General features: G+C 35.0%; 1 protein-coding gene across 5 annotated transcripts in view; it reads left to right on the top strand.

The window, feature by feature from the left end:
* The window catches only part of MTF2 (metal response element binding transcription factor 2), a 92523-nt gene extending 77998 nt beyond the window's left edge, over positions 1-14525 (top strand). For 3 of the 5 annotated variants that reach the window (XM_007110719.2, XM_055084458.1, XM_007110720.3), the window contains 6 exons: positions 2242-2309; positions 3886-4056; positions 7817-7922; positions 8036-8088; positions 8201-8305; positions 9783-10422. In XM_007110719.2, coding sequence (XP_007110781.1) covers positions 2242-2309; positions 3886-4056; positions 7817-7922; positions 8036-8088; positions 8201-8305; positions 9783-10140 — 861 coding nt within the window. In that variant the 3' untranslated portion in view covers positions 10141-10422. Of the gene's footprint in view, positions 1-2241; positions 2310-3885; positions 4057-7816; positions 7923-8035; positions 8089-8200; positions 8306-9612; positions 9686-9782; positions 10423-13754 lie in introns of those variants that run through there. The other 2 variants (XR_003679566.2, XM_055084459.1) reach the window with 2 other exon arrangements.
* Positions 14526-24678: the final 10153 nt, after the last annotated feature.

The following is a 24678-nucleotide window of genomic DNA, read 5'->3' as shown; positions in this document are numbered from 1 at the left end:
AAATAATCATGTGATGGGGCTGCTTAAAAACTTTAATCTAATCTTATACTTAGCCATGATAGCTATTGTCATATATTTGAAGAACTGTCTTATAAAAAAGGGAATCCAGGAAGGAACGTTTTGTTCACCCATGGAATGGGCTCCTTCATTAGGTTTCATTAGTGGTACTATTTAAACCAAGGTTGCATCACTCAGTACTATAAAAGAGTTTGAAGTATTAATGAAAACTTGAATTAGATGGACATCTTGGTCTCTTTCTGACTGTAAAACCTGAGTCCATTATTTCTTCTTTAATAGAAATTTTCTATCACTGGACACTTCAGAAATTACAATAGGAAGGTGTGGTAGGGTTAAGAGGAATGAGCACCAAACCAGCTTCCTTCCTTTCCTTTCCTTTACCTTTTCCTTTTTTATGATGGGGGATACTTGGCTTGATAGCAGTTCATCTAATAAGATTTTAGAGTTGAGGTGGCAGTGGGGGACCAGAAAGAGGATGGAATTATTTAGCCAAGCTTAATATGAAATAATCATGTGATGGGGCTGCTTAAAAACTTTAATCTAATCTTATACTTAGCCATGATAGCTATTGTCATATATTTGAAGAACTGTCTTATAAAAAAGGGAATCCAGGAAGGAACGTTTTGTTCACCCATGGAATGGGCTCCTTCATTAGGTTTCATTAGTGGTACTATTTAAACCAAGGTTGCATCACTCAGTACTATAAAAGAGTTTGAAGTATTAATGAAAACTTGAATTAGATGGACATCTTGGTCTCTTTCTGACTGTAAAACCTGAGTCCATTATTTCTTCTTTAATAGAAATTTTCTATCACTGGACACTTCAGAAATTACAATAGGAAGGTGTGGTAGGGTTAAGAGGAATGAGCACCAAACCAGCTTCCTTCCTTTCCTTTCCTTTACCTTTTCCTTTTTTTTTTTTTTTTAGAAGTACCCAATACACTGAGAACGGGCTCTCAGTGAATGTTGAATGAATGTACTTAATTGTCACTTGGGTTCATGTTCTAGCTCTCTAGCTAACCAGCAGTGTGAATTTAAGCAATTTAACCTTTACATCTGTTGACTAATCTGTAAAATAAAAGTAGATGACTTTATGAGTCTCTTCTACTTCTAATATTTTATTTGACACATTTGTTTGTTCTTTTTACTTGAAGAAGTTCTGAGCTTTGGGAGTTTCAGCTGGTAAAGAAAATTACTATTAGTAATTTTGAAAGTCAGTGGTGATATTTTGGAAGTTTTTTGTTTGTTTGTTTTAGTTTTTGTAGCTTTGAGGATGGTCTTTTATAACTTGTTTTTCTGTTGTAGTCTATTTTTTTTTTTTGCGGTACGCGGGCCTCTCACTGCTGTGGCCTCGCCCGTTGCGGAGCACAGGTTCCGGACGCGCAGGCTCAGCGGCCGTGGCTCACGGGCCCAGCCGCTCCGCGGCATGTGGGATCCTCCCGGACCAGGGCACGAACCCGTGTCGGCTGCATCGGCAGGCAGACTCTCAACCACTGTGCCACCAGGGAAGCCCGGGCCCTAGTCTTTAAACTTTGAAGAAAAGGCAGAAATGACTCTGAAAGAAACTTTCTGGAACAAAATAGAATATTTTCTAGAATTGAACGTTTAGATTTTAAAATGGTATGTGATGATAAAAAAAATTACTGAGCCATTTTGAGGTTTAGGGCTAACCAAAGTCTATAATTATTATGAAAATAAAATCCCCAAGTTTACATTATTTTTTAAAATTATAGAGATTATTGGTTTGTGTTAGTATTAGAAGTATTGGGAAATAAAATGGCATGTTTCTCCTTACTTTTTATATTCTTTCCTGTTAATATTTATTAGAAACTTTTATGGTTGATATCAAAGTAATTCTAATGTATTATTACTTTCCCAGGTTATAGAATTAAAATAAATTTAATGATAACTAATAATAAAATCCCATTTTTAACTGTATTTTACAGTTTATAGTTCTTGCAGGCATATCATTTGACCTATACAAGTATTAGTAAAGAAACTAGTGAAGGATTTATACTCCCTTTTTTATAGGTGAGAAAACAAGCCTTGAGAGGTTAAATGGCCTTAGGTCACAGAGCTGGTCAGTGAGGACCTGGAATTAGAATTTAGATCTGACTACTAGTCAGTACACTTTTTTTCTGTATTGCATTGCCTCTATCTAGCACCTGTGTATTACTAATTGATGAAATTATAGTACATTAAATTGTTTCTTGTTACTTCACAGCTGGCAGACACACCAAAATCTGAAAGATATGAGCATGTTCTGGAGGCATTAAATGATTACAAGACCATGTAAGTTGATTTATTTTATGTATCCCTATAAGGGAGATATTTAGGAAGTATAAGGAATAATGGCATTAAGAATTGTAGGATTGATTATAGAGTTAGTACATACCATTTTAAACCTTTTAATGTCCTCTTCTCTTTCAGTCAGAGTAAAGCAGTGATTCTCAAAGGCTGGAGAAGGGAAGATCAGTCCTCTGGGAATGGTGGATGGGAGGCATTATCAGTGTCTCAGGGGAATTTGGTCAGTTCAGTTGAAAAAGCATACTCAATAATGACTTGTTTTTCTAATTTAATCTACTGAAAGTAAAATAAAATCTTGCTAGCTGGTAGGAATATGCAAAAGATAGGGGGATATAGTATAGAGAATGTGGGTTTTTAAATGATTGAGATCTTCTGTGGTTTTAAGTTTAGTTATTGCCATCATTTAGAGAATAGTAGTATTAGTTTTTGATAATTAATAGTATTTTGATAAATAGTATTAATTTTTGATCTAAGTTTTTGATAATTAAGTTACATTGTTTGATACATTCTTGTATAGATCTTTCCCTTTTTTTAAAACCAGCATATGTATGTCTCTTAAAAATTTTTCAAAATGCAATAGAAATAATTTTTAAAATGTATATGCTGGTTCCAACCAACTATTGAATTATAACATTTTTGTTTGTAGCAAGTTGCTTTTTTTGAACTTAGCAACATTTCCTCTTTAAAAAATGTTACAAGTGGCTAGATCTTTAGGCCAGCTCAAAAAGCCACGAGCAGTTACAGTACCATAAAAATACTTTATGGGACAATGAATTCTGTAATCCAACTTAGTGTGCTTGAAATACATTTGTTCCTGTTACGGTAGAAATGGGAACTCCCCTTTCTCAAACCTATATAAAAGTGGAAGAACAATGTAAGCACTTGGTAGTGGTTTTTATGGCCAGGAATGCTCTAGTAGAGCTAAGAGGGTGTTTTAGAATAAGGACCCTAAGGACTTTGGGAAAGGATTAAGGAGCATATTCTTCAGGAACTCAGGTCCACACTGAAATGTCATTTCTCTGCTCCAGGTTATTTCCAATTCCAGATCTGACATACTAGACACTCCTTTTATTTTCTGGGTCTCTAGGATTGGTCTCCTATTTTCTTTTCCAATGCTTTCACCGATTACTTTCTGGCCAGGGTTTCTCTCCTCACAGATCCACTCTGAAATAGAATTATTCTTTTCCTAAATCTTGTTTGAGATGTTTTTGACAGATGACACTAAAAATATGGAAAAACATATTGGAACTAAAAAGACACCACTCTCTATTCTTTGTTCTTCCTTTAAAAAGTTAGATGCCACATTTAAAAAAAAAAAGTGGACATGTGTTCTTCTCCTTTCTGATACTATTCCTCTCTCCCTACTCCCCCATCATATCCTACTATGGACTGGCTCTGGGGCAGATAAGAATCAAAGAAAGCAAGGGGCAGAAAGTCAGTTTTTCTAGTATTGGGTGGAATTTCATGTGTAAAGGCTTTATATCTGCAAGTTATAACTTAGGGTCTGCCATGTATATGTGTTCAGTTTTTAAATTTTTAGTTAATTTTTTTAAAAATTTAGGTTTATGTCTGGGAAAGAAATAAAGAAGAAGAAGCATTTGTTTGGGTTGCGAATTCGTGTTCCTCCTGTGCCACCAAATGTGGCTTTCAAAGCAGAGAAAGAACCTGAAGGAACTTCCCATGAATTTAAAATTAAAGGCAGAAAGGCATCCAAACCTATATCTGATTCAAGGTAAAAGTTGATCTGTGGCTTACTTTTTCTCTTTAGCTTATTTATAACTAAAAATGTGTGTTATTTAGTCTCATTAGTATATTTGAAAGTACAAGTGGCAGTGACCCTGATTTGTTTTCCTGTTTATAATTTCTTGCTTGGACAAGGTACAAAGAGTTAATGCTAGATGTTTATTTATGTTTAGATCTAAGGCTTTCCATGAATAGGCCCTATTGATTTTGTTAGCAAACAGCTTAAGTACTGGCCTGTTCATTTGTTTGTTCATTTCTCATTTGTTTGTTCATTCATTCCATTTATCAAGCACCTTACTGTCTAAGTGCTGGAGATATAATAACAAATGAGACTTTCTTTCTGCCCTGATGGGGTTTACATTATAGTGGGGAAGAAAGGTGATAAACAAGTAAAATAATTACAGATCATGCTAATACCATTTAGGAAACAGCAAACAGATTTAGACTGTACTGGGTTGGATAGAGATGTAGGGGTCTACTTTAAGAAGGAGGCTTAACGAAGGCCTATTTAAGCTGAAACTTAAAGAATGAGAATGACCTAACAATGTGAAGAACAAAGGGGAGAATATTTCAGGTAGCAAAAGTAAGTGTGAAGCTGTGAGGCATGTTCTAGGAACTCACAGAAGGCTACTGAGGTGTGAATGAGGGCTAGAGAATAGCATCAGGTGCTAGAAACGTTGGGTAGGGCTTTGTCATATAGAGTTTTGTAGGTCTCAAGGAGTTTGGGTTGTTTTCTGAGAATAATGGGAAGCTATTTAAAGATGTATGCAGATTGAATTATCCTTTAAAAATACTTCTTTGGGTGCTGTTTGGAAAACAGATATCAATAGAGATAAGAATAGAAGCAAGAAAAAATGGACTCATTCACTTTTCTAGGTGAGAGATAAATAATGGTTGCTTATGTAGGTGTAGATGGTAGCAGTCAAACAGAAAATAGATTCAAGATCTCCACTGGAGGCAGAATTTGCTGGCTTTGCTAATGAATTAAATTCCTGAAAGGAAGGGAGAAATGAAGTTACACAATGCCCAGATATCTGGCTTGAGCAACTAGTGGATGGTGGTAACTTACCAAGATCTGGAAGAACAGATTTTGGCAAGGTGAATAAAGCATTCTTCTGTTTCATACTCATTGAGTTTGAGATTCTTATGAGGAATATCTAAGTGGTGATGATGTTAGATACAGGCAGTTGGGTGTTTAAATCAGGAGCTCAGGAGAGGTCAGGACACATGATAATAAATTTTGAAGCTGATTTATAAAGCCATGAGAATGGATGAAATTACCTAGAGAGAGAGGGGAAGAGAAGAGAATGTGGCCCAGAATAATGTCCTGATATCGTTTAGAGTTTTGGAAGAAGTGAAATAAATGAAGGAGACTAACAGAAAACAATCAGTGAAATAGGAGGAAACCAGGAAAGTTTGATGTCATGAAAACCAAGTGAAGGAGAGTATTTCAAGAAAGATGTGGGTGTATTAAACAGTACTGAATGTTGCGGAGAGGCAGGTTAAGATGAGAGAAAAATGTTCATAGGATTAGATAACATTCTGTTATTAGTGACCTTGACAACAACAATTCTGCTTGAGTGGTAAAGATAGAAGTCAGATGGGAGTGGGTCAGTGTGATCGAATACAGCACTGCCCAATTTATGTGTCAAAACTGGGCTTTTTCTACAATAAGAGACATGGGCGGATTCAAAATGATGATGATGATGATAATAAAGGAAAAGGGGAAAAAAGGAAATAATCTTAAAAATTCTGAAAGAGAAGGAAGAAAGTGGAAAAGGGTATGTATCATCAGCTCTCAGAAGTAGTTTTACTGTACTGTAAAGGGAATGGAAGCTGAATCAATTGATTTATTTTTTAATAGATAGAAGATAATTGTAACTTGTTTTTTTGTGTGTCAGTGGAGAAGAGAGTGGTATAGGAGAGAGGGGAGGAAACCGAAGATATTGTAAAGTCTTTGAGAAGCCAAAAGGGACAGGATTTAGCGCCTAAATGTGGGAGTAGCCTTTGATAGGAGGACTTACACCCTTTTGTTGAAATGGGGTGAAAAAGGAAAAGGTGGATACAAATGCTGGTTCTGTTTTAGATTTAGCATTTGGAAGATGACTAAAGTTATTGCTTGGTAACTTCTGTTTTCTCAATGAAATGATGAGGGAAAGAGCTGAGAGGGAAATTTAAGGAGCAAATATAAGATATGAGATAATCATCTTGGAGAATGAGAAAATGTAATTACAGAGGGTTGACAGTGCTTTATATCCATTTGAGTTGGTAATAATGTAGATACTACTTTAAGGGTTTGTTTTTTCTGAAGGAAAGAATACTCCTATCACTTTCAAATTTTATCATTAATCTTTTGCTAACAATTGCTTATATTATGAATTAGAAAAAAGATTCCACAATCTTTCTCATTCCTATCATGATTTTGATAGGACACTTTGTCTGTGGTAGCTATAAGGTTTTCATTTGATGCCACCAGGTAATGGTTCAACTTTCTCTAAAGGTATTCTCAGTTCCTTCTGGGACCTATGTATGAATTGGACTAAAGTGTACTTTCTTTAGTCCAGGGGTCCTTTATAAATGTTGATCATCTTTCCAAAAAACAAAAACAAAAATGTATACCCCATCTATCTTATCCTTGAAACTTTTGATTATAGTTCTAGTTATGCTTTGTTCCTCTAGCTTCTTTACTTTCTCCTTCCTTGTATTTCCACCTTTATTTTCCCCAACCTTAGTTTGGTGTGTGGAGGGATAGTCTTTCCTAGTTTTCTCCAGTCACCTCTTTCTAGCCTATTATGTAATATTGTTCTTTTACCTTGTTTTTAAATTGAATGTTCCTGGATAATGTTCTTACAGCACTTAAACCATTTTATTATCCTGCTTGTATACACATTTGTCACCTTCAAACTATATTGTGAACACCTTAGCACAGGGAATGTCTTTGTATTCCTATTGTTAGTATCCCCTTTATATGGAGATGTTTGTTGAATAAATGAAATGGATGTTCTGTGTATTGGTATTTGCCATTCTTCCCTTCTATTAATTAGAGATGTTCTTGGCCTATTGCTTTTTTCCCCTTCCTATTGCTTGATATTTGCCTTTGTGTCTCAAAAATGGTTTTCTTGATCTTTCTAATTTTGTCCTTGACTGACTCCCCTGCCCAGTATGAAGGATTCCTTCTTCCTTTACATTCTCCCACCCCGGGCTTCATTCTCTTTCTGATTAGCATCATTTAGGAACCCACAGGATGTCCCTGTTTATACCTACTGTATTTTAACATAGCTACTTCTTGGCTCCATGAGGTTAACTACTAAATTCGTAATCACTTTTAGTATAGTAAATTCTTGAAACATCCCCCAAGTACCTACATAGTAACAACCTAAATGAAATAATTGAACTTTAAGAAGTTTTTGAATCGTCTATCTAATATAGTAGTATTTTTTTGTTTTGTTTTATGTTTTAAAAAAAAAATTTTAGGTGGTATGTATTTTTCAGAATCGTATTAGAGAACTTTTTTCTTAAACCTTTTATATGTAAATATCTCTTAAGAAATATTTAAACTAGAGTGTATTATCTATGAACTTGACTAAACTTGTAGATTTAACTTAACTTTGTTGTTTTATTACCATTAATGTAAAAATATAAGTATAATCTAATTATTACATAAGTAGAGCTATGATAGTGTGTATTGTCCATTGTCTTTTTGTTTTCTTTGTGCAGAGGTTAAATACATAAATGGTTTTATGTTTCAGGGAAGTAAGCAATGGCATAGAAAAAAAAGGAAAGAAAAAGTCTGTAGGTCGTCCACCTGGCCCATATACTAGAAAAATGATTCAGAAGACTGCTGAGCCACCTTTGGTAAGAGGATATGTTGGCATATGTTCTCAGAGAGGAAGTCTGCTTGAAATTACTGAGAAACTAATATCTTTACTTTAGAAACCATGCTTTAAGTGTGTTTTTCTATTTTCTAGGATAAGGAATCAATTTCAGAGAATCCTACTTTGGATTTACCTTGTTCTATAGGGTAAATAGAAAGTTATTTTCTCCTACCTTAGGAATTTTCTTTTGGGGGGGAAGTTAGTATTTCTACTGTTATGTAATATAGTCGTTATACCATTTAAATTCTTTTGTCTCAGGAGAACTGAGGGAACTGCACATTCATCCAATACCTCAGATGTGGATTTCACGGGTGCTTCCAGTGCAAAAGAAACTACCTCGTCTAGTATTTCCAGGCATTATGGGTAGATATTTTATGTTCTTATTCTTGACTAATTTTCCTCTAGACTTTTTCTTTGTAAAGTGGTGATTAAATAAATTTTTAGCAATTGGAAGTGATACAAGTTTGTCTTTCAGCTTTTGAGAAGCAATCTATATGTTGATTCCTTAGGTTGTTAATATTCATCTGAATATTTTTGCTTTTCACAGCACAGACATTAAAATTTTCACATTTGTCAGGAATTTTGCTATGTACACAGAGAGGAGGTATTCTGGTGTTTATAGGTGTGCTGTTTTCTGTGAGACCTTTTTATGCTTCTAATATACAAGTGTGGATTTTGTTTTTTAATAAGTTGGACAGGAACACAAATCCTTTTATTAATAAAAGGATTTTAAACTCAGGATTTTTATCAATAGTAGACTTCCCCTCTAATATTTTATTTAACCTATCTCTTCAGAAGGGCAACTTTTTCCTGAAGTCTGATGTATCAGGTAAGAAAAGTTTAGTTTACTTGAGGCCAGAGCTATGAGCTTCTAGGTTTTATACTTCCTCTTGTTTAATTTTTGTTCACAATTCAAAAACTGCTCTTGTAAATCATATAAAATTCTAAGTATTTAAAGGCTTAAAATGTAACTCATTTTAAAATGAATTGTGAATAATAATAATGTGAGCTTTTTTTTTTTTGCCTCTTGCCAAGCATTGTGTTAAGCTTACATACGTCTTTTTTTTTTGTACATCGTCTTATTTAATTCTTAAAACAATCTTCTGAGTTGTTCCCATTTTATAGATAAGAAAACTGAGACTTAGAAGGTTTTTGTAACAATCCCAAGATGGCATATTTATTAGCAAGTATACAGAGCTGGGATTTTAACTTTGGCAGTAAGATTATAAAATCTTTGAATTTAGCTGTTATGCTATATTTTGACTTTGTTTTATAAAATCATTATATTTCTGAACTCAAAGATTGTCTAGTTCAGCCCCTTCACTTAAGAGAACACAGAGGGTAAGAGATTTAAATTTGGCCGATATCATATTGAGCTAGATCAAAGGTACCCTGACATCTAGTTTAGGCTTATTTCTTACTTAACAGTAGGCCTAGAATTAGTAACGAAGAGAATCTTTATACTAGTTCTGCCATCTGTTTAAGCACATGGAAAGGTGTCTTGTATGTAGTAGGTGCTTATTAAATGTTTCTTGCATTGAATGAATGAATGAATGAACTGTCTTCTTTTTAATGATAAAAACGTTGACAAGACCTGACTTACAAATCCTCTTGGTAAGAATTTGCCTCATTGGCCTCATAAATCAAAAATTTCCTCTGATTCTTTTAAGCTTAATAGTACATAGTTAAGGAAGAAAAGCTCTTCAAAGGTCAGCCTCAAGAAGGTGATTGAATTTAATGAAGGCGAGTGATAATCCATTTTATATAGCATTTGTTGTTTTGATTTGGCTGATTTTTATGTCAGCAAGGGTAGACAATTGTGGCCTTTTTTGTTCTATAGATTATCTGACTCCAGAAAAAGAACTCGTACAGGAAGATCTTGGCCTGCTGCAATACCACATTTACGGAGGAGAAGGGGTCGTCTTCCAAGAAGAGCACTCCAGACTCAGAACTCAGAAATTGTAAAGGATGATGAAGGCAAGGAAGATTACCAATTTGATGAACTCAACACAGAGATTTTGAATAACTTAGCAGATCAGGAGTTACAACTCAATCACCTAAAAAACTCCATTACCAGTTATTTTGGTGCTGCAGGTAGAATAGCATGTGGTGAAAAATACCGAGTATTGGCTCGTCGGGTGACACTTGATGGAAAGGTGCAGTATCTTGTGGAATGGGAAGGAGCAACTGCATCCTGACTGTAGGACTGAACATTATGTTCACTGCACTCTCATTTTCTGTAGGTACAGTTCAAAGCCCTAAAGGAGTCTGGCTTTTACTATCTTTCTTAAAAAAAAAAAAAAAAGGTTAAAAAAAAAAAATCACATAAGGAGATAATACTAGCCTTAACATGTACTTGTCAATGTTATGGATATTGTCATAAAAAGATATCTTTTAAAAATCAGAACAGAGACTTAATTTTTTAAATCTTAAGATTTGTAGAATGTTTCTAGGATAGGATATTAAAAATGATTCAAACCGATGCATGGTGTTAGATAATTTTTCTGATTATTCCATTGAGTCAGTTTTTGTGGTTAGTGGTTATCAGAGCAAACTTATCATGTAGATAGATAGCACAAGTATTTGGAGAAACATTGTCTGTTTTGTTACCAAAATGTTGGAAAAAATTTATTTCAATACCTTTTAGAATTCATAAAGTGCAGTGTATATAATGCCTACTAAAAGACTGTAAAATATTGAAATTTTCTTTCAAAGTGTAAAAAATATATTGAGCCTGTAAATTGCTCTGTGACTAGACTTCATTGTCGTCTTAATATATTCTTTGCATGTGCATATATATACACACGTGTGTATATATATGTGTGTGATTGATTATGTGACCTATGCAATACAAATTATGGGAATGGGCAGCTTTGGAGTATATATCCCATAATTCTTTTTTCAGGAATAGTTGCAGTATTTACACAGCAGCATTTCTTCTCAGGCTTTTATTGGGTGCTGTTGCTTGCTATGTATGAAGAGAAATGTGTCAAACAAGTTTAGTGTGTTCTGAAGAAGGGTGTGAACAACAGTGTTCATGGGCTTTTTCGAATGCTTTTCACTTTCAGTCCTTGTAACTCAGCTGTTCAGTACCTAAAACAAATTCAAATAGTATGAATATTATCTCCTACTAGAAGTAACGTTTTCAAGTTTTCATGGCACATTATGATTGTAAATGTCTCTCAGTTTTAACAGTAAGTCTATAGGAGTCCCGTGAAGATTCCTGAAATGTCTGTAGTAATTGTTAGTCATGTTGAATAAGTGTAGTGTGAACAAAGTATTTTATTGCACAGGGTTAACAAACAGTATGTTGCCTGCAGAGGCAACTGCTGTTTTATTACAACATTACCTCTTGTTTTTATACAGCGTACCAAGATTTAAATTGATAACTTTATTTTACATGTGTTAAAAAAAAGAAAAAGTTTCTTTTAGCACCAGTGTTAGAGCTGTCTTCTGTTTCTTTTTGTTTTGTTTTGTTTGTTTTCTTTTTTAGCCAAAGAGTAAACAGAAGAATATTCTTATTTTGGTGGCTATTCATTTTACTCTTAAAAGTGATTGGTGGATTTTAGCCTAAAAATTGGAGAATTTGCCACCAAAATGAAAAATATGTAAAGTGTAGTGATTACAGAGCGGTTAAAAATGGGGGTTAGTACTTATTTATTCCATTGATTGATTATTTGACTGTTTATAAGAAAGTTGCTTTATTTCTTTAAACATCTTCAAAAGATGACCTTTTCTTGTCACATTATAGCCAAAAGAAGCAGAGAACTTCGTAGTCCTGCATTTGGTTCCTGGTTGGCCAGGTATAAATGAGCTTTACAAAAGTGCAAATTAAGAACTGTCACTTCTGTTTACCTCCACCAAAACTTGATTTTCCCCTAGCTATTAATTTAAAGTTGCCTTTCCTGCAGCTGCAATATTTTGAATAACACACAGAGTTTGTGTTGATTTTGAATGTTTGTTTATATCTAGGGGTAATGGAAAATGTAAATCCCGTGTAACCTTATTCACTCCACGTGTATCATATTATTTCATTTTTCCCAAAGTCCTTTAATTCTAACTGAACACCAGCAGTATTTTTAGTAATTCTTTCTTTAGCATACTTGGAAGATGATTTATTAAGCTGAACTGTCTTTAGACGTAATTTTTGTGAATGTCTGTTTTATTTTATCATGGTGGTTCACATGGCTCTGATGTTCAGTTTGTATTTTTGGAATTGCTTTACTTAGATTAAAACAGACCAACATTAAATGTGTGTATTTTTTAAAGAGCTAATGAGTTTTGCTTCTGTATTTGCCTGAAAATACACACTGGTGCAGTAGATGACGGCTTTTATTTAGCCAGGGAGACAAGGAATTCTAGTTCCATTGTAAATATGTTCACTTGAATTAATCTTTATAAAACTTTGCTTTCATTTTCCTCTTGTCCCCCAAATAAACATTAATAAGTATTGCATGTTCATCTTAAATGATCCTGTAAAGAAGTAAACTATGTTTAGCAGCTTGTACACTTTATACTTGAAAGACAATATATCCTCCTGTATCTACCCTGTCCCCAAACTTCAAAAAAATTCACTTTTCAACCGTGATTTCTTTTCTTCTTAACGTATATACAAGGTGTCAGGGTTCATGTAAAAGGTTTTCCGTTTTTTTTTTTTTCCTGAAAAGCTTTGCCCCAGGCTACAGAAAGAAAAGATGTAGAAATAATATAACATTCATTTTAATCCAAAACAAATATATTTTATAAATACCCTGATAGTCATGGATAAATATGGATTCTTAGGCCTTTAGGTGATCAAACTAGATCAGAATATGAGCTATCAGAGTTATTCTATAGATTCTAATGTGGGAGTGATGAAGACAGATCTTGCTGGATATATTTTGTTACTAAATGTTTAACAGAAGTGAGTGTTCACTGATATGTGAGTTGAGGGTATTTTTCCATGTTTTATTTTGCAAGGTATGTTTGGTTTCTATTGTGTATGTATTAAGATTTCTGTTAGTGTTGATGTAGAACTAATTCTGTGTTTTGGGCTACTTGATGGAGTTTTTATTAGGTACTGTTAAGTTTTGGTTGGAACCTGATCTGACTTGTATAGTTATAGCAGACTTTTATAATCTGGTTCTAGAGTTGTTTGAATGAGAATGTAATGGCAAAGGAAGATGTCTGTGCAACGTTGGGAAATAGTAAAAATGCCTTCTTTGCGTGGGGAAGTTTTCCTTTTTAATTATATTTGAGTACCTCTATGAATATACTCCCCAAAATCTCCTTCAGTTTCTTTTGTGGCAGTTGATCAGTCATGTTCTTTCCTCAGGGAGATAAAAACTTGACAGTTAAATGTGACGTGAGAACTTTATCATGGGATTCTTTTATAATTAGTAGCAGTTAAGAAACTAGATATCTGTCTGATATAAATTTGGAGGTGGGAGAAGCTGTGAAAGCAAACTGGCTCACTAAATAACAAGTAGATGGGAGCAAGTAACTTTTAAGTCGTAATATCAAAATATCTTGGAGCAATAACTAGATCAAAATATTATGCTCTCTTTATATTTAAAATTAGAATAAGGCTGCAAATTAACCAGCTCACTTTTTTTCTCCCCTCGCCTCACTTCTACCCAACAAAATCCCTCTTTGCTTTTTTTATTTGGTCTCGCCATGCAGCATGTGGGATCTTAGTTCCCCAGTTGGGAGCGGAGGTGGAGTATTAACCAGTGGACCACCAGGGAAGTTCCCTTTTTGCTCTTAACCCTTGAATTTTCTCTTTGTTGGAGATGATGCATAGATGCTTAGTAATAACTCCTCACTTTTGCAGTATCTTCAAGGAATGTGATTTCTCGTTCAAGAAAGTTTTCCACTGGATTTAAGCAAGCAAACAAATGAATAAAACCATCATAGATGACAAAAGGTACTTACTGCATAAAGTAAAACTATATCCTGTTTAAAATCATAAGTTTAATTTCTGTTCCTTGTATTTACCGAAAGGTTTTGATCCTTTTTCTTCCCCCTACCCTATAACATGCTTTCCCAGTGGGGGGAATATGGGCACAAATTGGTTTATGGCGTGGGGAGGGTGGGCCAAAAAAGTCTGAGATAATGGTTTGGGCCCTCCAGAGCTCACTCAACTCTACCTGCCAAAAATCTTATTCCTTAGTATTGAATTACTTTCGTTGAGTTTTCTTGAATATCACAAGAGCAGCACTGACATTGAGTTAATAGAACATACACAAAATAATTTTAAGATCAGTGCTGTGAAACCATGGCAAATGTATAGCTATGATCTGGAGGACTTTGATTGTTCAGTCTTGAACTCACATTGTGAGAGGTGGGTCTGCACATGTGTATTGGCTTCTACTAACTCCCTTGTGATGTCATTTATGTTTGATCCTAAGTGCTTTTGTGTGTGACCTGAGCTTGGAGAATTAAATAAAGCTAGTTTATATTTTGTTATCTAGTTTTCAAGGTTATTTAACCCATCATTAACTGTGTTAGGTACTGAAAAGAAAAAAATGTTGACGATATCTGAATGAATATCTAGCAGCTAGTTAAAAGTAATTTTTTTCTATTAAGCAGAGGTTCAAAGTTAGCTCACCAAAAACAATTGTTTTAAGAAATTAAGTTTTTCAAATGTTTTACATTTGTTGGAGAAATACCATTTTTGAATTTTTTAAACATTTACATTGCTGTTGTTATGTGTTTATAAAAATTGCACATGTAATTTTAGAATCAATTTATATAAGTAAATAAATTACATTGAAAGTTACTCAAAATGAAGTTATAATAGCAGCATCCAGTATTAATAATATTGTACATACTTAGTGAAGGATTAGAATTTCCTATACAGAATTAGTGGAATGTAAGGAAATTTTTCCTGTACAGAATTTGAGACAAAAACAAGATTTTGTGAGAATTTGGGTCCCCTTTGAAAATATGTAAAACTTGCTTAGATATCCCTGAAGTTAAACTTCCTTGAGGAGACATGGAAGTTTAAGGAAATGAAGCTTTTTGGAGAGACTTTTGGGAGGGAAAGCCTATTGGTTTATTTAAGATGGAGGCACAGTTTTGGTTCTTGTTATCCCTGTATTGCCAAATCTCTTCTAGAACCCAAGAGCATATCTGTAACAGTTCCTTTGCTTTTTTTTTTCCCTTTGGTGTTACAATTTTGCATAACCATATATCTTAGACTTTCTGTGCTTTTCTTACCTCGATATAAATTTTCCAATGACGAATTATGTCATTAGAAACCCATTCTTTTTTTTTTTTAACATCTTTATTGGAGTATAATTGCTTTACAGTGGTGTGTTAGTTTGTGCTTTATAACAGAGTGAATCAGCTGTATGTATACATATATCCCCATATCTCCTCCCTCTTGCATCTCCCTTCCACCCTCCCTATCCCACCCTTCTAGGTGGACACAAAGCACCGAGCTGCTTTCCCTGTGCTATGCAGCTGCTTCACACTAGCTATCTGTTTTACATTTGGTAGTGTATATATGTCCATCCTCTCACTTAGTCCCAGCTTCCCCTTCCCCCTCCCCGTGTCAAGTCCATTCTCTACGTCTGCGTCTTTATTCATGTCCTGCCCCTAGGTTCTTCAGAACCATGTTTTTTTTTAGATTCCATATATATATGTTAGCATACGGTATTTGTATTTCTCTTTCTGACTTACTTCACTCTGTATGTATGCCCAGTAGTGGGATTGCTGGGTCGTATGGTGGTTCTATTTTTAGTTAGAAACCCATTCTTGGTACCTCTTTATAAACCAGTTTGCTCTTTAAGCAACTTTTAAACCATTAAAGACCAGAAACATTCAAAATGCAACTTTATTGAAGATTTTTCTAGTTATGAAGTACTTCACGTTTTAAAAAACACTATTCTTAGCATGCTAACCTTTTCCTAATTACTGAGAGATTGTGAACGTTCATTTATTGTATGTTGCTGTAATATGGTGCTACTCTCAGGGATCCAGATATGGGTAAGGGAATATAGTCGTTACTCCTTTTTTTTTTTGAAATAAATTTATTTATTTATTTATTTATTTATGGCTGTGCTTGGGTCATTGTTGCTGCGCGCGGGCTTTCTCTAGTTGCGGCTAGCAGAGGCTAGTCTTCGTTGCGGTGCGCGGGCTTCTCATTGCGGTGGCTTCTTTTGTTGAGCATGGGCTCTAGGTGCGTGGGCTTCAGTAGTTGTAGCACATGGGCTCAGTAGTTCTGGCTCGTGGGTTCTAGAGCTCAGGCTCAGTAGTTGTGGTGCACGGGCTTACTTGCTCTGCGGCATGTGGGATCTTCCCGGACCAAGGCTCAAACCTGTGTCCCCTACATTGGCAGGTGGATTCTTTACCACTGTGCCACCAGGGAAGCCCTAGCCCTTACTCTTAATGACGTAGCCTAGGTAGTCCTTTTATATTTGTCTACTTTTTTTTTTTTTTTTTTTTTCGGGATGCGGGGCCCTCATTTTGTTGTTGGCTCTCCCGTTGGGGAGCACGGGCCGGGCCTCGCCGCTCTGCGGCGTGTGGGATCTTCCCGGACCGGGGCACGAACCCGTGTCCCCTGCATCGTCAGGCGGACTCTCAACCACTGTGCCACCAGGGAAGCCCTATATTTGTCTACTTTTCACATATCTTTTGTGTCAGTCCCCATGTTAATAATCCATATGTATTCAGTGTGTTGAGCAGCTTTCTCCCTTTCCGTTCTCTCCCATCTAGCTTCTAAACGTTTTTAATTTACAGTAGACAGAGAAGAATTTAAGCGAGGTTTTCTGGAACAAACAGATAACCACTTAAGTAAAAATTTAAACCTTTTCTTACCCACAGTTCTGATCTTTAGATTCTTGAGTAATGGCTCAAGAGTGATTTTCTAATGCGAACCTGCTGTATAGCACAGGGAGCACTATTTCACTTCACTGTACAGTAGAAACTAGCACAACATTGTAAAACAACTATACCCCAATAAAAAAAATTAATTAATTAAAAAAGTGATTTCCTTTGAGCAAAAGTAAATGGCTTTTTTATATTTGTTCATTACTCAAAACGAGGGTTTTTTTGTTTGTTTTTTTACTATTTAACATTTTATTGATTGAAATGTTTATGATCATAAGTTGCATCAGGTTTTCTATTATCAAACACACAATGAAGATAGGTTTTCAACTGTCATTGAATAATTGAACATAGAAAATAAAAATCTTTCATTTGCAGGTACTTAGAGTTGGAAAAATTCTTCATCATTCTGTATTCCATCTTGTGTGACATACAAGGCTTTGTCTTTTCATCTAGGAATTTAAAGCCCTGATTGAGAAGGCTCTAATTGGTTGTAGAATCCATGGCAAAATAGGGTTGCAGTAAAAGTCATATATTCCTATGTAGCTGAGGCAGAGCCAGCAACTACCATAATGACTAAATTTCAAATTTTCCACTATTTTCTAGCTTTTCATTGTGGAAAATGCATTTATTGGAATAAGTTTGGCCATTGGTTGTAAGATTGGATCCATTTCTCTGGTGCAAAAATGTAATTGCTCTGTGTATACATTACAGTCTGGCATTTTGCATGTGTCTCCTGAAGATGCAAAAGCAGTTTCAGAATAAAGAGGAAATGCCAAGGCAATGATGAAAATAACTTTGATCTATAATGAGAAGAGAGACATTTTATCAAGTCTTTGAAGTCTTCACCTGGCACCTTAGTCCTATTCCATATCCTTGTTTTGGTCATCTGACTCTTCACAGTAGTTCCTTGGAGATAGCTGAGAGGCTGTATCCTGGACTTCAGTCCTCAGTAGGTCCACCGAAAAAAACATAATTCTCAACTTATAGGTTGTGCACTTTTTTTTCAATCAACATCCTTGTTTTGAGTAATGAACAACTTTTTGTTTTTCATGCTTCCTATTTTAGGAGATTTTTTGAAATCTCGACTCCTGGATAAGTGAGGTAAGACTGTAATATAGGCTAGAGTAGGTTGATTATTTTGTGGCTCTTTGATTGATCTTCAGATTGTCTTAAGATAGTAAAAACTGCATACCCTCCCCCCAAAAAAATCATTGGACTTGTTATAGATATGCTCTTGGGTTCTGGAGGAGATTTGGTGATAAAGGGCTGCAGGAATCACAACTGTTCCTCTATAAAACTAGATGAGCCAATAGGCTTTTCCTTTCCAACAAGGGGTTAAGAGTTGGCTCATGCCATCTGTGCATTATGGGAAAGAGAAAATACGTTTTTTGTCTAGTTTGGACTTGTCATATAAGAACAGTATTATTTTAGAGAATAGCAAATTGACGTGGTGTTATTACTTGCACATATTTACTAGTCACAAAAGTAGTCTAAAGGAATAGAGAGGAGATAGTATTTCAGTCAGAGCAATAATTCCATACTAATTCTCATGACTTTATAGGTTAAATGAATACAAGAATTGAATAGTAGTAATTTAACTTTTTACTACTTTAAATGCTGAAATTATGTGATTGTAATTGAACTGTAAAATGTCAAGCTTCAGAGGATCATAATTTCTAAGAAAATAGTTGTTTTACTAAATTTATGTAATTGTATGTCAGCTAAATTTGGTTTGTTTTATTTTCTTGGCTAAATAAGTTAGGAAAATATGTAAAATTAAGTTACCTATGCTGTTTATTGCCTTTGTATGGAAGGTATAATTTAAAATGTCTCAGTAGGGTCAAACTCTTGATTTTTTTGAAAATATTTAAAAAATAAGTTTGTATTTAAAAAATAAGTTTGTACTTAAAAAGTAGTACTTAATGTAAGACTCAGTGTTTTAAAATATAATTTACATTTATTTGGGGGCCCTTTCTAGAGAAACCATGTGTGTTGTTAGCCTTGTTATAATAAAATTTTATCTGCTAATTGAAAATGCCAGTGTCATAGATAAGCAGATTAACAAAGTATGCAATTATTTATATTTTGAATTTGATGGCTTTGTTATTGTTTTAGGGTTATTGAAATCAGTTTTGTGTTACTTAAACACACTCTGACTTAGAAAAGCAAAAGTTAGATAACTTAGAAACATGATATAAGGGTTAAAGGGTAGTGCTGTATTAAATTTTTTGATAGAGAATAAACAAAATATTGACCCATACCTAATATTGTTACATTGAAATTTTGAACCTTCACCATTAAGAACATTAAGATTTATATTGTAATGAAAATAACCTCATAAAACAAAACTTCATCTATTCATCATGATTATTATATTGAGAATTGGCATGAATTTTAAAAATTATAGTATATGTAGGTATACCTTTGGTTTTACATCTTTTAAAATTGTATACTTTTAACGTAAGACATTTCATATTGAGAGGGTGCCCTAAACTCAGTTTAAGGTAAGCCACTGGTTATCTACCATATCATAAGTTTAGGTAAAATACAGTTTTACTTAAATAAAATTCAAAACCTGTTTATTTCTTAAGAACTTCATTATTGCGCTTATTTTTGAAGATAAAAAATTCATTTTTCTGGATGTTTAAAAAACTATATATATTGGTTTCCTAGAGCTGCCATAAAAAATTACCACAAACTTGGCATAAAACAAAAGCATTTATTTCTCATGGTTCTAGAGGTTAGAAGTCTGAACTCAAGGTGGTGACAAGGTTGGTTCTTTCTGGAACCTCTGATGGAGAATCTATTCTATGCCTCTTAGCTTCTGGTAGGCAGCAGTCCTTGACATTCCTTGGCTGTACACATATCATTCCAATTAATGCCTTCAATTTATACAACCTTAGTCTGTATCAAATCTCCCTCTCCTTTCTTTTTTTTTTTTTTTTTTTTTTGCTGTATGCGGGCCTCTCACTGCCGCGGCCTCTCCCGCTGCGGAGCACAGGCTCCGGACGTGCAGGCCCAGCGGCCATGGCATACGGGCCCAGCCGCTCCACGGCACGTGGGATCCTCCCGGACCAGGGCACGGACCCGCGTCCCCCGCATCGGCAGGCGGATGCCCAACCACTGCGCCACCAGGGAAGCCCCTCTCCGTTCTTTTATAAAGACACCAGTAATTGGATTAAGGCCCCACACCAAATCCAAGATGATCTTATCTCAAGATCCTTAACTTAAATACATCTACAAAGCCCTGTTTCCAAATAAGTTCACATTCACAAGTACGTGAAGTTCAGACTTCTATCTTCTGGGGGACTCAATTCAACCTACTTCAGTATTATTGCAGGATTTTTTTTGTATGCCTCAGTTCCTGAAAACGGTTTTTCAAACCATTTTGTATTATTGTTTATTTAAATGCAGCAATTATATTTTGAATACCTGTGAGTTGCTTGTAAGAGAAAAATGAAATATTAGGAGTCCTGCTCTGAATTCTTAAATTATGGAGGTTGCAAACATAAATAGAACTAAATTTGAGTTGAAATATCTTAGGTACTATGGAATATTGGTACAGAGTTCCATAGGAAGAGTAAATCTAAGAGAGGCATTAGGGAAGGACTTACTGAAGGGAATCTCATTTGAATTTGGCTCTGAAGGATGATAGGATTTTTAAAAAATTTGTTTTGTTCAAGTATAGTTGGTTTACAACATTGTGTTAATTTCTGCTGTAAAGTGATTCAGTTATACATATATATTCTTTTTCACAGTCTTTTCCATTAGGGTTTATTACAGGATACTGAATATAGTTCCCTGTGCTGTGCAGTAGGACCTTGTTGTTTATCCATTCTATATATAGTAGCTTGCATCTGCTAATCCCAGACTTCCAATCCATCCCTCCTCCAAGGATGATAGGATTTTGATGGGCAAAAATAGGGTAGGATAAGAAACAGCATAAATAAATTCAAGGAGATGGAATTTTGGTGGTGGTGGGGTGGGAGTTCAATGAGCATACTTTAGAGAATGGTACAGTATTGGGGAGTTTAGGATATAAACATGAGAATTAAGCAGCGTTTGGAAACAGCATATGACTACAGGTATCCAAATATGTGCTATATTGCTGGAGAAATGAGATTAATTTGGTGTAATATTTCTTAGGTTGTACCTTGAAAGATGGGTTAAATAGAGGCTAAGGGAAAGAAAAGCTAAGTTCAAAATGAGGGAACAGGGTAAGAACAGGCCTGAGTTGAGAGTGAACATCTCACTCAATATTTGAGGGCCTACTGTTTTCTAAGACACTACCGGGAGGAAAATGTGAAGTAGTCTCTTCCTCTTTGCTGGGAAGCTTAGAACATATATGTTTACCTATTTAAAGTGTGAAGAGTGGCAAGAGCATTTAAGGGAAGGGAGAGTGTACTTTTGCCTGGGGCCTGGCTGTGGAGGACATTTGGGAAAAGGAATTATTAGGGAAGACTTCATAAAGGGGTTCAAAATGGACCATGAATGATCAGGATTTGTAGAGAAGGGAACACACTAGGGCATTCCACAGTACAGGAATTTAGCAAAGGCATTAAGCCTACACACAGAAAAGGATAGTAGAATTTGGGTAGTGTGTGACATAGTTGAGGCTGGAAATGATCTGGATTCTGATGGGACTGCTATGCTAAGGTGTGTTTTACAATTAATTTGGCACTGGGATGTAGGATGAATTAGAGGGAAATATGAGGTACAAAGCCAGCTAGGGCTAATCTAAATATAGGTAAATCTTTTTTGTTTTGTTTTTTTAACTGTGTCTTTAAAAAAAAATTGTATTTATTTGGTTGCGTCGGGTCTTAGTTGCGCCAGGCGGGCTCCTTAGTTGTGGCTCGCGGGTTCCTTAGTTGGGGCAGGCTGACTTCTTAGTTGTGGCATGCAGACTCTTAGTTGTAGCATGCATGTGGGGTCTAGTTCCCTGATCAGGGGTCAACCCGGGCCCCGTACATTGGGGGCGCGGTGTCTTAACCACGGTGCCACCAAGGAAGTCCCTAAATCTAGGTAAATCTGAGGTAGTAGAAGCAGTGGGGATGTTGGGAATACTTATGAGAGAGGTTAGAGAGATTAGTTGACAGTACTTGACTGAGCAGGTCATGGGTCTTTAAGTTTTGAGGACCTGGGAGGCTAGTTACGTCATTAAATAGAACAGCCCTGTTCAGAGAGCAGTAAGGAAGATAGGCTTGATTGGAAGAAAAGGTTGATGCTTGGAAGTAGTGAAATAAGTAAAGAAGTGGAGTAGGATGGGATTATGGAACAAGACTATTTTTTAACAGTTGTTGCTTCTGCCAGGCATTTCCCAGAAGCTTCTGCTCTTTATTGAACATTTGCTCCTCACCATTCTTCAAGCAAAGATCTAGAACATTCAAATTTCTTCATGATGGTACTGTGGCAGGTATGCTGAAAATTTTCAATAAAAATGTCTTACCTGCTATCATAGAATAAAAATAATAATTAGAGCAGATTTAAGGTATTAGTTGAACAAAGGAAGTATTTGGTATTTTGAAACAATACCTACATAGTGGGAAACCATTGTGTTTTATTTAAAAGCTTATTCTGAAGCAAAAGCACTTGGAAATGTTTTCAAGAGAATACTTTCTGGGGCTTTCCAGATGGATACTCTATACTGGGGATTCAAAAGTCCATGCTTCTGAATGGTGTTGCACAAAAAACAGGTTGTAATAAAAATCAAAGAAATACTGAAAAAAAACTAATGTGAATGTAGTTTGAGTTTTAAAAAGAATGAGGTAAAGTGTTCTGGGAAGGAAACAGAGTCAGTAATATTGATACTTACAATATTTATAACGTATTCAGAGTAGTGAGTAAAAATGTCAGATGGTTTTCTTGGATAACTCTGCAAAGCAGCCTTAAAATATTGGAGGTAGTTACTGAAAGTGACCTCTTTAAGAAATTATACTTGTGTTTTTGGTATTGAGAAATATAAATTTAGGTGTAGAAAATGACAAGCCTTTGCTATAGTCTAGTAGTAATAATTGAAAACTAGTTAAATATAACAATCAACAGGCAGTTCATTCCCTTTATAAGGAAGCTGCAGTATTCTCCAATTATGGATTTTCTTGTAATAGAAATTACATCTGGGGTTTAAAGTACTCCTTTTCTTCATCTAAATCTGACTTGGAGGAAATAATGCTAATTTGTTTATCATGTATTGCTTTTCTGCTTACTTTCATGTTGTGTATTAGGTGGCAACAAAAAGAATTAGTGAAGTGGTTCTAAGAAAATGAAGATGTGGTTTAGAAGAAAGGGGCAATGATTGGGAGGCATGGAGGTAGTAGATGAGAGAAACAGAGGAGGAAATCTTTATCAACTCTGTTATTTTTTTCCCCAAGTGAAAATGGTTTACTGTTTTCAACTATGATACAAAAATATTTCAGTGAAAATTCAGGTAACACAAAACTTACAGTTCTGAAACTCCTCCAAGTTCTACAATCCAGAGATAATGGTATATAAGCCTTAGCCTTCAAGACTTATCTGTTTCCATTTTTACTTAAAGAGGATTGTTCATGTTGTTTAGAAACTTTACTTTTTACTTAATAAAGAGTATGCCTCATCTTTGCATAAGCAAATACTGTGTTCTAGGCATTGTGCTGGGTGCAGTGGATAGAATAGACATGTTCTCTGCTTTTAGAGATTAGTCTTGTATAGGGTTTTTATACGTTAATTCTGATACGGTGTGAAGAGTGATTTGAAAGGGAAGTGTAGAGGGTGCATATAAGAGGGATGCAACATAAATTTGAGGAATCTGGCAAAACTTGAAGCAGTGAATGACAGCTGACTTGGAAAAATGAGTAGCTGATAATTCCTGAATACTAACCAGTCTTCCTCCCCAGGTAAACCATCAACTCTTTAAAGGCATATTCTTTGCTTTTCTATTCTCCAAAGTACTGGATATAGTAATGCTCAAATTTTTCATATTCTAAAGTATTAAACCTTGCCTTGGGTATATTGTGATGAATGTAACTTATATTAGAGGCTATGGGGATATAACAGTATTGCATCCTGATCTTCCCTTGGGTGCCAGAAAGGAAATATATTATCAAAGGAGAGTATGAGCCAAATGCATAATGTTTTCTAGCATATCCCTCTTCCTCATTCTAAATAAAATGACCTTTTTCATTCTTTACTCCTTTGCTATTTGTCCAAGGGATAGTGAAGTAGTAATTGCCAGCACATTTGTTTTTAAATTTATGTGCCTTTGGCATTTAAGAGTTTACAGTGGTTTATATTATACTTAATAAGTTGCTTCTCAGCTGCATGTCCTGTATATGCCTTAATTCTAAGATCTTTACAGCAAAAAGACATTGTTACCTTTATAGGCGAAGGAATCAATCATCCACTGTTTAAGATTTTCCTTATACCTACATGTCATGATTGTCAGTGAAAAGTTAGCATTTGAAAAAGTCAAGGATAGCTTCTCTGTTGAGATTCACATGATGACTTTGCAATATTTGAGAAGTAGATGTAGTCTTCACATGGCAGTATTGTAATAACCACTTCATTGTAGTATAACCTCTGGATGATATTTTGGAAAATGGAATCGCTCTAAAAAGGAAAAAGGTTGACTTTTGACTCTTCTTTCGTATTTCATGTCAAAATGATCAGGCTCAATTCCTTAAGAGCCTTGAAGAATACAGTGTTTCACATTTCTACTGATAACTAAATTCTTAAGAATTGAACCAATACCTAAAATGACAATTCTTTTTTCAATGAGAATATTTTGTTTTTATTTAACATGAAGTTAGATTATTTTACTTATTCCTGGGCTCATTTAGAAATATGTATTTTACAACACAGTAATGTCTGTTCCAGGTATAAAATTCACCTGCCCCGTTTTTGTTTTAACTTTTTATTTTGAAATAATTATAGATTCACAAGAAATTGCA

The sequence above is a fragment of the Physeter macrocephalus genome, chromosome 4 (genome assembly GCF_002837175.3).
Source record: "Physeter macrocephalus isolate SW-GA chromosome 4, ASM283717v5, whole genome shotgun sequence".
Classification (NCBI taxonomy): Eukaryota; Metazoa; Chordata; class Mammalia; order Artiodactyla; family Physeteridae; genus Physeter; species Physeter macrocephalus.
This window is presented reverse-complemented; position numbering and strand designations above follow the sequence as displayed.